The 12,104-nt window shown below is 45.6% G+C and overlaps 1 protein-coding gene across 1 annotated transcript in view; it reads right to left on the bottom strand.

Annotated features, from left to right (window-relative positions):
- LHFPL4 (LHFPL tetraspan subfamily member 4) overlaps positions 1–12,104 on the bottom strand; it is an 81,500-nt gene that overhangs the window by 18,647 nt on the left and 50,749 nt on the right. The window contains exon 2 of the mRNA XM_084829841.1: positions 1,234–1,470. Coding sequence (XP_084685967.1) covers positions 1,234–1,470 — 237 coding nt within the window. The remainder of the gene's footprint in view (positions 1–1,233; positions 1,471–12,104) is intronic.

Raw genomic sequence — 12,104 nt, 5'->3', positions numbered from 1 at the left:
ATAGGTGTCGATGCCTTTCTCAGAGCTCTTTTCAGCACTGGGCAATGATTTTTAAGTAATTTAGGATGCAATCCTATGCATGTTTAGACAGAAAAAAAGTCCTACAACTCCCAGCATTCCCCAGCTAGCTATGCTGGGAGTAGCAGGACTTTTTTTCTGTCTCAATGCCATAGGATTGTCCCCTAAATTTTTTAAGGTAAGGGATGCTGCTGTCAGCCGCAGTGGGCCCCTGTACCATATGACTGAGTGAAAGCATCCCAGATACTGGAGCTGGGAAAGATCTCTGCCAAAATGCTGATGAACCGCTGCCAGTCAGAAGAAAAAACAAAAACAAACTGGACTAGATGGACAAATAATCCAGACTGGTATAAAAACAGCTTCCTGCGTGTAGGAATATGAGCAAGGAGTCTTTCATTGTTCAACCAAAAAAGCCCCACTTCTGCAAATAGTATCAGTCATGCCAACTGGGCCACCAGCATATATTTATGTTGCTTGTACACTTTTAGTGGCCTGGGGATTTGCAGTATCTATTGCCTTTTGCTCCAACTGGTCCACTTTACAAAGAAAATGAGGGTCGGGACTTGTACAGCGCAATCCTACGTACGTTTACTCAGAAGAAAGTCCCACCATGTTCAATGGAACTTGCTTCCAGATAAATGTGTGTAGCACTGCAGCTTAACGTATCAGGAACAAGGGGGGCTGGAAATGCAGTGGGAGGCAGACTGGGGTCCTATGGAGAGGAAAACTCCACCCAAAGTCCCTTTGGTTTCTAACAATGTTGAAACAATGCAGCCTTAGCCTCAGTCCTAGTCATGAGGGATAGAACCATATTATTTTACCTACAAGGAAGTTCCATTCCCCAGGGTTCTATGGCAGTGCCCCAGATGCCTGTTAAATGTTGATATGCATCATGTGATGATTTTCTAGACCGCCTCACATCAAAGCATGGCACACTTGCTCTACACCAGGGCTGGGGAGCCTCTTTCAGCCTGTAGGCCAAATCCTGTTTTGGAGACGCTCTCAGGGCCCACGTTCCCATGGTAGGCAGGGGCAAGGACAAAGGGGTGGAACCCAAGAATACCAGCTTATCTTAGCTTAAAGCTCAGGAGAGCATAAAAGCAGCCTAGCGTGGTTGCTGATAGTTAATTCACAGGCTGAGGAGCATGTGGGAGGGCAGCCAGAGGCTCCGTCATGTCAGTGTATGTGGGTTTGGGGTGGGGGGGCAGCACTCACCTTTGTTCTCTGTTTTCAGCTCCTCGTGAAGCAGGTCGTTCTGCCGGTTGCCGAGGACAAAGGCCAGGAAGGAGAGGATGAGGGCATTCAAGATGCCGATGATGGCTAGGATGTAAGCCCAGCGCACAGAGCAGTCGCCCAGCGAGTATTTCCCTGTCTTCTCCCCACACATGTCCCTGACGGTCTCTGAATCCCAGCCATCTGGGAATATCATGCAGCCCAGCACCAGGCAGAGAGCTGGACAGACAGAGAAATGGGGAAGAAGGCATGCAGTTAACACAGCAGGGTTGAGAACACTTGCTCTACACCAGGGGTGGGGAACCTCTTTCAACCTGTAGGCCAAATTCTGTTTTGGAGACGCTCTCAGGGCCCACATTCCAGTGGTGGAACTAAAGAATACCAGCCTGTGTTAGTTTAACGCACCTACTGCCAGTAACTAAGCCTTAGGAGAGGCACTTCAGCCTTGCAGAATGAGGAAAACCTTGTTCTACATAAAATACAAAATATGTTCTTAAAGTAATTTATATGTGAACCACTTAGGGCTTTTATTATATTTAAAAAAGGTAAAGGTGTCCCCAACCAGTCGTGTCCGACTCTAGGGTGCGGTGCTCATCCCCGTTTCTAAGCCGAAGAGCCAGCGCTGTCCGAAGATGCTTCCGTGGTCATGTGGCCGGCATGACTGAACACCGAGGTGCACGGAATGCTGTTACCTTTCCCACCAAGGCGGTACCTATTTATCTACTTGCAATTTCTTGCTTTCGAACTGCTAGGTTGGCAGAAGCTGGGACTGAAGACAGGAGCTCACTCCGTCACGCAGCACTTGGGTCTCAAACTGCTGACCTGCCGACCTTCCAGTCTGCAGTTCAGCGTCTTAACCACTAAGCCACCACAGCGTCTCTCTTTTTTTATTATATTTAGCGGTACATAAATATCACAAAAAAACCCACCCCCAAATTCTGCCCTAAAAAGAGACTGAGTTCTGCCCCCTCCCAAGTCCAAATTACGTACATGAAATGCATTTGCCATGTACGTATATGTTGATTCTGCTCATGCTAGGAGAAAGGCAAGGAGCATTGCAGAACTTTCCCATCCCGCTACCTCTAATCATTGGGAGCCCTGCTCAGCTCCTATACTGTGTACTCAGGCATAGTTCACATGTTTTCAGGTTTTATCTTCACATGCATAAGGACTAGAAACTTAAAAGGGGGGAGGGGCAGCTGAGCTCAGTATGCTGCACATGCTGTGCAATACACACCAAAGCCTTAATCTTAAAGGCAAAATGTATGATAAAAGGCAGAATCAGGCATGTTTAGCTGTTTATTGTTTAGCTATTAGGCAAATCAGATTATGCTGACAGTTTTCTACTATTTAAAAAAGGAATGGGGAGCCCGTGGCCCTGTAGATATTGGTCTTCAATTCCCAGCATCCTTCACCATTGGCCATGCTAGCTGGGGCTGATGGCAGTTGGAGTCTAGAAACATCTGGAGGGCCACAAGTTCCCCACCTTTGCTTTTGGTATAGGATATTCTGTCATCAGGCTCCTTCTGGGTGGTGTTTTTGACTAATGATCTGCTCTGTCCCTTTCCTACTGTATACTATAGCCTGAGGCTTTGCATGACAGCATCCAAAAGATGCCTTTTTGTTCATTAGCATCAAGGTGCTTGAATGGCTCCTTGCATACCTCTAGTTCATTCTCAGCCATCAGTCAAACCACATCATGAAGAAGCAAGAAGCCTGTAGGTGTCCCCAAGAGGTTGCTGCCTCATGACTTTTTTTTTTTAACACCAGATTGTGTATGGCTGATACACTGTGAGGTTTCAGCCACATACATTGCTCTGTCTACCACCCCCTGCTTGCAACGTAACATTAGCTGTGGAATCCCTGCCTGGCCTGAATGAGTAGGGAGGAACAGGGCTGGCTGCGGGCACATTAAATCTGCATTAAGGGGGAAAATGCTCATTAGTTAGAACCAGACAGGTTTGTGAGTCATTCCAGCTATTCTTACCTTGAGCAGATGCTTATATATATATATATATATATATATATATATATATATATATACACGCAGGTACAACACAGAGTGAGGGGAGGAGGGGAATGTCTCTTAAAATCTTTGCCAAGGAGGATTGGGCAGAGGTGGAGAAGACAAGACGACAGCCAGAGTTTCATTTATTTTATCCTTTGCTGCAGCTCTCATTCTTTCAGATTGTCTGTGTTTTTCTGCTACAGACGACATCAACAACAGCAAATGGTCTACTCCAGTTCTTCCTTGTGCAAAGTGGCCTACCTGAGACACACAATGTTTTTCTCTACTGCACATGTCTCTATCTTTATGGTTGTATTTGTTTTAATAATTTTATGTGTAATGTTAATGTGTATTGCCATTGAGATAGAAGACAGCGGGTGTGAGGAGTATAAATTGTCTCAATAAAAACAAGTACCTACATGCAAACAAGGGGAGGCAGCAGTTGTTCCTTGAAGATGATGATTATTATTATTGGGTTGGATTCAGAAATGTTCTTCTACATGCTATGGCTAGCAAAATGGGACTTCCCACATCCTCGCCTCCCCGACATGCCGTTTCACGGATTCAGATGGATGCTAATTATGCAGTGTCTCCTTAAGAAATGACTGTGTGTCTGCTCAAGCCACATAGGAAAAGCAGTCCTCTGTCGCTACCAGCCACACCGGAAGCTCAGTGTTGCCATTCTCTTGCAGCTGTTCAGAAATGTTGTGGTGAGGACGCTTGAGAGTCCAGGGAGTCATGGGAAAACAGCCAGAATATTAAATATATCAGGCTACTTGTATTTACATATTTAACCAGGGATCAGGTTGTCTCCAGGACCCTCTATGCCCACATGAGGCTACCTGATCCTACCTTGAGATCAGCATCTCAGGCCTTGGTCTCAGCCATGATGGGTGGGAGCTTTTAAAAAAGGAAATTCTCAAGGCAGAATCACAAACAATTCCAACAAGAAGAAAAGGTGGAAGACAACAGAAGAAGCCAATGTGGCTTCACAAAAAGCTTAGGGATGACCTGAAAACAAAAAAGGACACATATAGGAAGTGGAAAGAAGGCCAAATAACAAAGGAAGAGTACAGGCAGATAGCGCAGAATTGCAGGGATGGCGTCATGAAGGCTAAAGCTGAGAATGAGCTGAGGTTAGCAAGGGATGCTAAAAACAACAAAAAGGCTTTCTTCAGCTACGAAGGAACTGGCAGAAGAACTCTCAGAACCGCTGTCTATTCTCTTTGAGAAATCATGGAGGACGGGGGAAGTGCCAGAGGACTGGAGGGCTAATGTTGTCCCTATCTTCAAAAAGGGTAAAAAGGAGGAACCTGGGAACTACAGACCAGTCAGTCTGACATCAATCCCTGGGAAAATTCTGGAGCAGATGATAAAGGAATCCATCTGGAAGCACCCTGACAACAATGCCGTGATTACTCGAAGCCAACATGGATTTGTCAAAAACAAGTCCTGCCAGACAAATCTGATCTCATTTTTTGATCAAGTAACCTCCCTCGTAGACCGTGGGAATGCTGTAGACATCATATACCTCAACTTCAGCAAAGCTTTCGACAAAGTGCCCCATGATATCCTGATGAGCAAACTAGCTCGAAGTGGGCAAGATGAAAAAACGATCCGGTGGATCCACAGTTGGCTACAGAATCGGACTCAAAGAGTGCTTATCAATGGGATCTTCTCAAACTGGGGAGAGGTAACGAGTGGGGTACCGCAGGGCTCAGTCCTGGGCCCAGTGCTCTTCAACATTTGTATTAATGACTTGGAGGAGGAGGTGCAGGGAATGCTGATCAAATTTGCAGATGACACAAAATTGGGCGGGATAGCTAATACTTTGGAAGACAGAAACAAAATTCAAAGTGATCTGGATAGACTGGAGCGCTGGGCAGAAAACAACAGAATGACATTTAATAGGGATAAATGCCAAGTTCTGCACCTAGGAAAAAGAAACCAAATGCACAGTTACAAGATGGGGGATCCGTGGCTCAACAACACTACAAGCGAGAAGGATCTTGGAATTGTTGTCAATCACAAGCTGAATATGAGCCAACAATGTGATGTGGCTGCAAAAAAGGCAAATGCTCTTTTGGGCTGCATGAATAGAAGCATCGCTTCCAAATCCCGGGAAGTACTAGTTCCCCTCTACTCAGCACTGGTTAGGCCTCATCTGGAGTACTGTGTCCAGTTCTGGGCACCACACTTGAAGAAGGATGCAGACAAACTGGAGAGGGTTCAGAGGAGGGCAACAAAGATGATCAGGGGACTGGAAACAAAGCCCTATGAAGAGAGACTGAAAGAATTGGGCATGTTCAGCCTTGAGAAGAGAAGACTGAGGGGAGATATGATAGCACTCTTCAAGTACTTGAAAGGTTGTCACAGAGAAGAAGGCCAGGATCTCTTCTTGATCATCCCAGAGTGGAGGACACGGAATCATGGGCTCAAGTTACAGGAAGCCAGATTCCGGCTGAACATCAGGAAAAACTTCCTGACTGTAAGAGCAATACGATAATGGAACCAATTACCTGGGGAGGTGGTGGGCTCTCCCACACTGGAGGCCTTCAAGACAAGGCTGGACAGCCATTTGTCAGGGATGCTCTGACTTGGATTCCTGCAATGAGCAGGGGGTTGGACTCGATGGCCTTGTAGGCCCCTTCCAACCCTACTATTCTATGATTCTATGCCATTAACTAAGACCTGATTGACAGGGCTAGAGACAGGGCCTCCTGAGTGGTGTTTCCTCGCTAGGGGAACTCTATATGAAGACTTGTGGAGCCCCTTCCCTTATGGTTTTTAGGTCGGGTCTGAAGGCTTTCCTGCTTCAGAGGTGTTTTAGCTGTCTTTTTTTTAATGAACTCCTATTTTATGTTGCAAGTGTTTTTTTTATTGCATTCTTTGTTCTATTTAATTTTTATTGTTTTAAATTGTATTCATACCAGTTTAATATTGTAAGCTGTTTTATGGAGGCTTTTTGCTTTGAAAAGCAGGTTATCTGCACTTAAAATACAATTAAAAATATGTGCCTGTTTGACATTTAACTCTGAGTTGTGCAACTGTTTTAAATTTTGATTTTTGAGGGAGAGGTTTTTTTCCCCTCAAGAGACAAACAGCTATTAATTATCCTATTTTTTGCAGACTTTCAAACTGTTTTTTCCTTATTATATATCTAAAATATTGAAAACTTGAAAACAAAGTTAAAAAATACAAAATAATACATGCATTAAAACATTCTTTAAATTTTTTAATTGCATCCTGTTTTTCTTAGATATTATGCTACCCCAGCATCCCCGACTGTTGAGTGGGGAAGTTTGCAGGGGGCTTATATTTACTTGAACACAAATAGGAGCCTTTACACAACCAGAACTCCTGTTTTATCAGGGTTCCTGACTGTGCAAAGGGTTCTACTTGTGTTCAAGCAAATGTGAGTAGAAGCCCTTTGTAGAGTTCCCTGCTCAACATGGGGACATTTGGGGCAGGGGGAGGGGCATGCAAGAACATTGGGGTGGGGGCAGCACGCATGTAAGCCTGTCCCTCCTACCTGTATTCATGTACCCTATTTAGAATAGGACAAGAGAAAGCCATTTGAAAGCCTTCAATATACAGGAAACAGTAACTAATAAGAACTGCTGGTTTGCTGCATAGGAAAAAAGCATCCCACACAAAAACATTTAAAACAATTCAGTATAACAGATTCGAGCAGACACATTTCAAATATGTCTACAATGTCATTCCAGTTCTAATACCACCACCGCCACCACCCACCAACACACACCATAAGCAGCCCACACCTCTCTCTCTGCCTGTTGGCACTCATCTTGGGTCTGAACATGCCAGTTGGTTATGCCCTGTTGATAAACTGGAAGGCAATCGTTACAAAGCATCAGCTTGGCGAATTCAAAATACTCTAGTTTGTTGCTGTTGTTTTAAAAAAATACCTCCGAGTCTAACAAAGATTAAGAATGGCAATGACTGTATAATAAATACATAAATCCAAATCAGGAGAGTATACATCCTAATCTTTGTAAAACCATTCAGGTTAGAAGAATGGACCTGTGAATTTCCTCTCTTTGCCCTACCACCTGCCCCACACTTTAATTTCAGCTCTAGCATGGATTGGCATTCTATGAACGAGGATGATTCTGAGTTAGGGTGGCCACTTATGAGTCGCCAAAAGAGAAAGTGCATCACCCCCCCAAAAGAGGACAGTGATTTGTGTAAAACTTGCATATGTGAATTGATATAGGTAGATGCGAATTTAGAATTATTATAATTAAAATAGATATGCAACACTTCTCACCATAGTGTGGAAGAGTGTGGCGAGGTGACCTGTGTGCAGGCCTGTTCAGTCTGCTGCCCAGGTGCTGACTGCGGATGGGCTGCAGTTCTTATGGTTCTTTAGACCAGACTTGGACTCAGCAGCCCTTTAACTAGAGGGCGGTCCACTGTAAAAGAGGACACATGGCCACCCCATACCACCTCCACAGTCCCCCCACAGTCCCCTGCTTCTGTAGGCCCAGCTGCTACTCCTCAGAGGGCACTGGCGCGATCTATAACCCCCCAAGCATTAGCATCAGGCAGCTTCTGCCCTTTCTCTCTCCCTGATGCCCCTGCAGGTGCTGATCTTGTTAGCCCAACGGCCTGAGTTCATCTTCTAATCGTATTATGTGCAGCTCAGCTGAGCCACAATAGCAGTCTCAGGGCTTATCCGGAGAGGCTCCTAGAGCCCTGCAGTTCTGGACGGTGTGTTTCAAGCAGAACATCAGCAGCCTTTCAGTAGCTCTGCCTTACATGCTGGCCTGGAGATGGCTCCAGGACTTATAAAATAAGATTACAAACATTTGGGATATCAAAATAAAAAGAAACATGCCACTAAAATAAAGGTCCTACTTATCCCTATGCACCTGGAGGGTTGTCCCTGTCCCCCCGCCCCTTTTCTCAAGAGAGTTTCCACACCTTTCAAAGCTGTAGTATATGCAGAAATCCAACTGGTGAAGCTTTTCCTGGAATGGATTGGCTTGCAGTGATTGCAGAATCATACCTGTTGCATTCCTGCTGGTTGTGCTGTTTTCAAAGGCACAGCAGCTCTACATGCCTATCCTTAATGTAAGCCAGCCTTCCCTGACCTGATGCTTCCCCAATGGCCATGCTAGCTGAGAATGATGGGAGTTGCAGTCCAACGCATCTAGAGGGCACCAGGTTGGGGAAGGCTGATCCAACCTGTACTGCCTTTCAGAAGATTTTTGGGCTTGGACAAACTAACAGGTGGGTGGGAGGACAGTATCCCAGGAGCTAGCAGCAGTGTCCAGATATACTGTACTGTTGCACCAGTGTTCAACAACTGCACTCCTAGTCTTTTCAGTCTCTCGTCATACCAAAGGCAATCAATAACCCTGCTCCAACCATCTTTGTTGCCCCTCTTGGATGGGGTTCACTCTTTCAGCTTTTCTAAGACACTTTCCGAGGCTTCCCTGATCTTTTTTCCCTCCGCCCCCATCTCAAGCATTCAGAGTTACATTGATCAAGCACAACCATGCACTGTCTTTGCACATGCTCCCAAATGTGTCTTGCTTATTTTATTTATTACATTTATACCTTCCCTTTCTTTCATGGTGAAACTCAAGACAGAAAAATAGGGGTTCCAAGGTGGTCTCCCTTCCACCGACCCAGCCCAGACCTGCTTTGCTTCAGCGAGGCTGCTACAGCCTGGCCTTCCAGCTATGCTTGGCCTGCCCCCCCCCCCCACACATGAATTCCTCCACTCTCTTAATGCGAGGCTTCAAGTAAAGGTCAGTTTGGGACTAAAGCTCAAGGCCTCTCTGGAAGCTATGATTTACTCAGTGAAATGAGCATTTCAGGGAATGAAATGCACTCTGCTTATACTCAGAGGCCCAATTTTAGTTTTTATTTCATACGCTGTAGGGCTGAGCAGTAGCAATGAAAAGAGCCCAGATAAGTCTGGGCTAAAATTAAGCCTAGTTTGCTGTATTTCTCCCCTGTCTGCATGCAAAGCTTCTAGTAAAGATGTGCAGACAGGGGGGAGATACAGCAAACTAGGCTTAATTTTAGCTGAGACTTATCTGGGCTCTTTTCATTGCTACTGCTCAGCCCTACAACGTATGAAATAAAAATTAAAAGGGGACCTCTGAGTACGAGCAGAGTGCATTTCATTCCCTGAAATGCTCATTTCACTGAGCAAATCATAGCTTCCAGAGAGGCCTTGAGCTTTAGTCCCAAACTGACCTTTACTTGAAGCCTTGCATTAAGAGAGTCACAGATGTGCAGGGACTGTATCACAAGCAGGTCAAGTAGTTCATTTAGGAATTCCGTTCCCTCCTAGCATTTGATCCTGCAAAACTCCAACCCAGTCACGACTGACGCTGCAGTAATATGCAAGAACTTAACCATCAACAGAAGCAAGCTGCAGACTGAGAAGGCTGAACACCATGTGCCCTTGCTCAAAACCATCTATTTCCATCTCCACCTCCTCCTCCTTCTAATAAAAGCCTTAAACACCCAGCCTGAAAAAGAATACTGGTCTAATTCAGAAGAACGCACGATGCTTCTTTATACCGGGGGTGCCGAACTCACAGGCCACATGTGGACCTCCCAAGGCCTTAACTGCTGCCTGCCGCCGCATTCCCTCTCCCCAGTGATCCTCATACAGATCGCTCTTTCTCCACTGCTGCTAGCAGCAAGGAAAGAGCAGTCTGTCTCAGGGTCACTCGGATGTGCGTGCGCATGAGCGTGTGCATGCAGCCCCCAAGCCAGCATCACACCTTTCTGGTCCTCAGAGCCAGAAAGGTTAGGCACCCCTGTTTTATACTGACCGAGTCAGACCATCAGCCTAGCCCAGTATTGTTTCTGCACTGACCTGTCACGGCTCTCCAGCAAAGGTCCTTCCCTGGCACCTGCTGCCCAAGATCTTTTGTCAACTGAAGATGCCACAGATCAAACATGTGGCCTTCTGCATGCAGAGCATGCGCTCTCCCAATGAGCCATGCCTCCTCCCACTCCCAACTTTGCCTCTCCTCCCGCTATCATACTACCCATTGTATATTGTCTCCCCATCACTAGGCACGAAGTGCACGAATGGGCAGCATTCATGCAAAATAAACAGGTGTGAGTGCCCTTAAGGTGTGATGGTTTTCAAAGAGAAAGGTCACATGCTGTGTTGTTCTGAACTTTTTTTTTTGAATGGTGGTAGCCAATTTAGAATCCAGCACTGCAAGCATCACACAGGGGTTCTTTTTCCCAACTGTGTATCTTTTTCTCAGTTACCTCTGTTTTCCATTTCTTCTCAAGTTGGCTTCCCAGATGGAGAGGGTGAGGAAAGACAAGATGAATTCTATGCACCCAGACTGGCTGTAGCCAGTATAGTGTCCTGGAAAACACTTCCCCAGCTCCCTACAGTAAGGAGTGACATTTACACACACAGAAGAACAGAAGTGATGTGGAGCCATTGACTGCCCTTGGCCTAGGTGGCTGGGAGACAGCAGCTGGCCTTGTGGGCGGCGGGGGGGGGGGGAGTGGAGATGGAAGGAGGTGGGAGGAAGCTGTGCCAGCATGCCTCGGCCCCCCTCCTCCCCTCCCACTCCTTCAATGAACATATGGTGACTAAAAATTCACCAGCAGCCATAAAAGCTAAGGTCACAGCTCAGCATCCAGCGAGAGGGATCTTTGCTTGAACCCTAAAGTGCAAGGTTGCCAGGTTAATAACCCCCCCCCACCATACATCTCAAAACTAAAACAGGTTTAAAACAGGGGCAGGCAAATATAGTAGCCACGGGCACCAATGTGCTCCCAGCCACCTTTTTTGGTGCCCACCAAAGTGCCCTACCCCTCGCATTTTTGATTTTAAATTAACACATTTTCTTACCGGCAACTGGGATCGCTGTGAAATTGGTTCCTGCTGGTGCTGAAAACTGTGGGTTCAAAGGAGCTGTTTAGTGTCTTGGGGCTCAGGCCCCCACCTCTGCCTTGTACTTTGGGACAGGTTACTTGTCCTCATGGCTTCCATGACAGCCATTTTGCGGTGGTGCTCAGGAGAGTTTCTCAAATTCTCAAATGTGCCTATGGGCCCAAAAAGGTTTCCTATCCCAATTTAAAATGTCCAGCCTGTTAAATGACAAGTTATTCCTGTCCCTTCCTCCTCCACACCCCCTCCCCAGTAATCTCCTGTGGCTGTCTGCCTTATTTAGATTTGCATGCTGTGAGCAGGGATAGTCTTTTAGTTTATTTCTGCACAGCACTGGTCAATTTTAGGTCCTGTAGATTAATAAATAAGAATACTGGCAATAAAAAACAATAGTCTTTAAAAAAAATGGTGGGGGGGGGGACTAGTGACCAGGATCCTTGAGGAAAAAGATGGACCTCAGGGAAGAATTATATGTTGATAGACTTGGCATATCCTTTCCTATCACCCCTTTCCTGCAGGTGATCCTAAGAGATTTCCCAAAATGTTGCCCTTCCTGAAATGGTCCATCTCAAAAGATCTACCTAGGGATGGGGGAATATGTCTATTTCCTGTCCGTGTTGTGTTCAAATGCTTGAACACATCATTTTGTTCTGTTTCTGCATTAATCTGCTATTTGGGATTAATAGCTATAATGAGCTTCCGTCGTGCATTAAAAACGTGGCTGTTCAGGCAGGCATTTGGGGCGGGTTACGGTATTTTAGAAAATGCTTTTATTGTAGAATTTTATTGTTTTAAACTGTTTTTATTGTATGTTGTACATCGCCCAGAGTGGCTGGGTGGCCGGCCAGATGGGCGATTAATAAATTTAATAATAAAAATAAATAAATAAATTTCTAATTCCTCTCAAAATAACATTTAAAGTATTATTTTCTGTGT

The sequence above is a fragment of the Heloderma suspectum genome, chromosome 2 (assembly GCF_057233095.1).
Source record: "Heloderma suspectum isolate Gila_16-S chromosome 2, 16-S_ref, whole genome shotgun sequence".
Classification (NCBI taxonomy): Eukaryota; Metazoa; Chordata; class Lepidosauria; order Squamata; family Helodermatidae; genus Heloderma; species Heloderma suspectum.
This window is presented reverse-complemented; position numbering and strand designations above follow the sequence as displayed.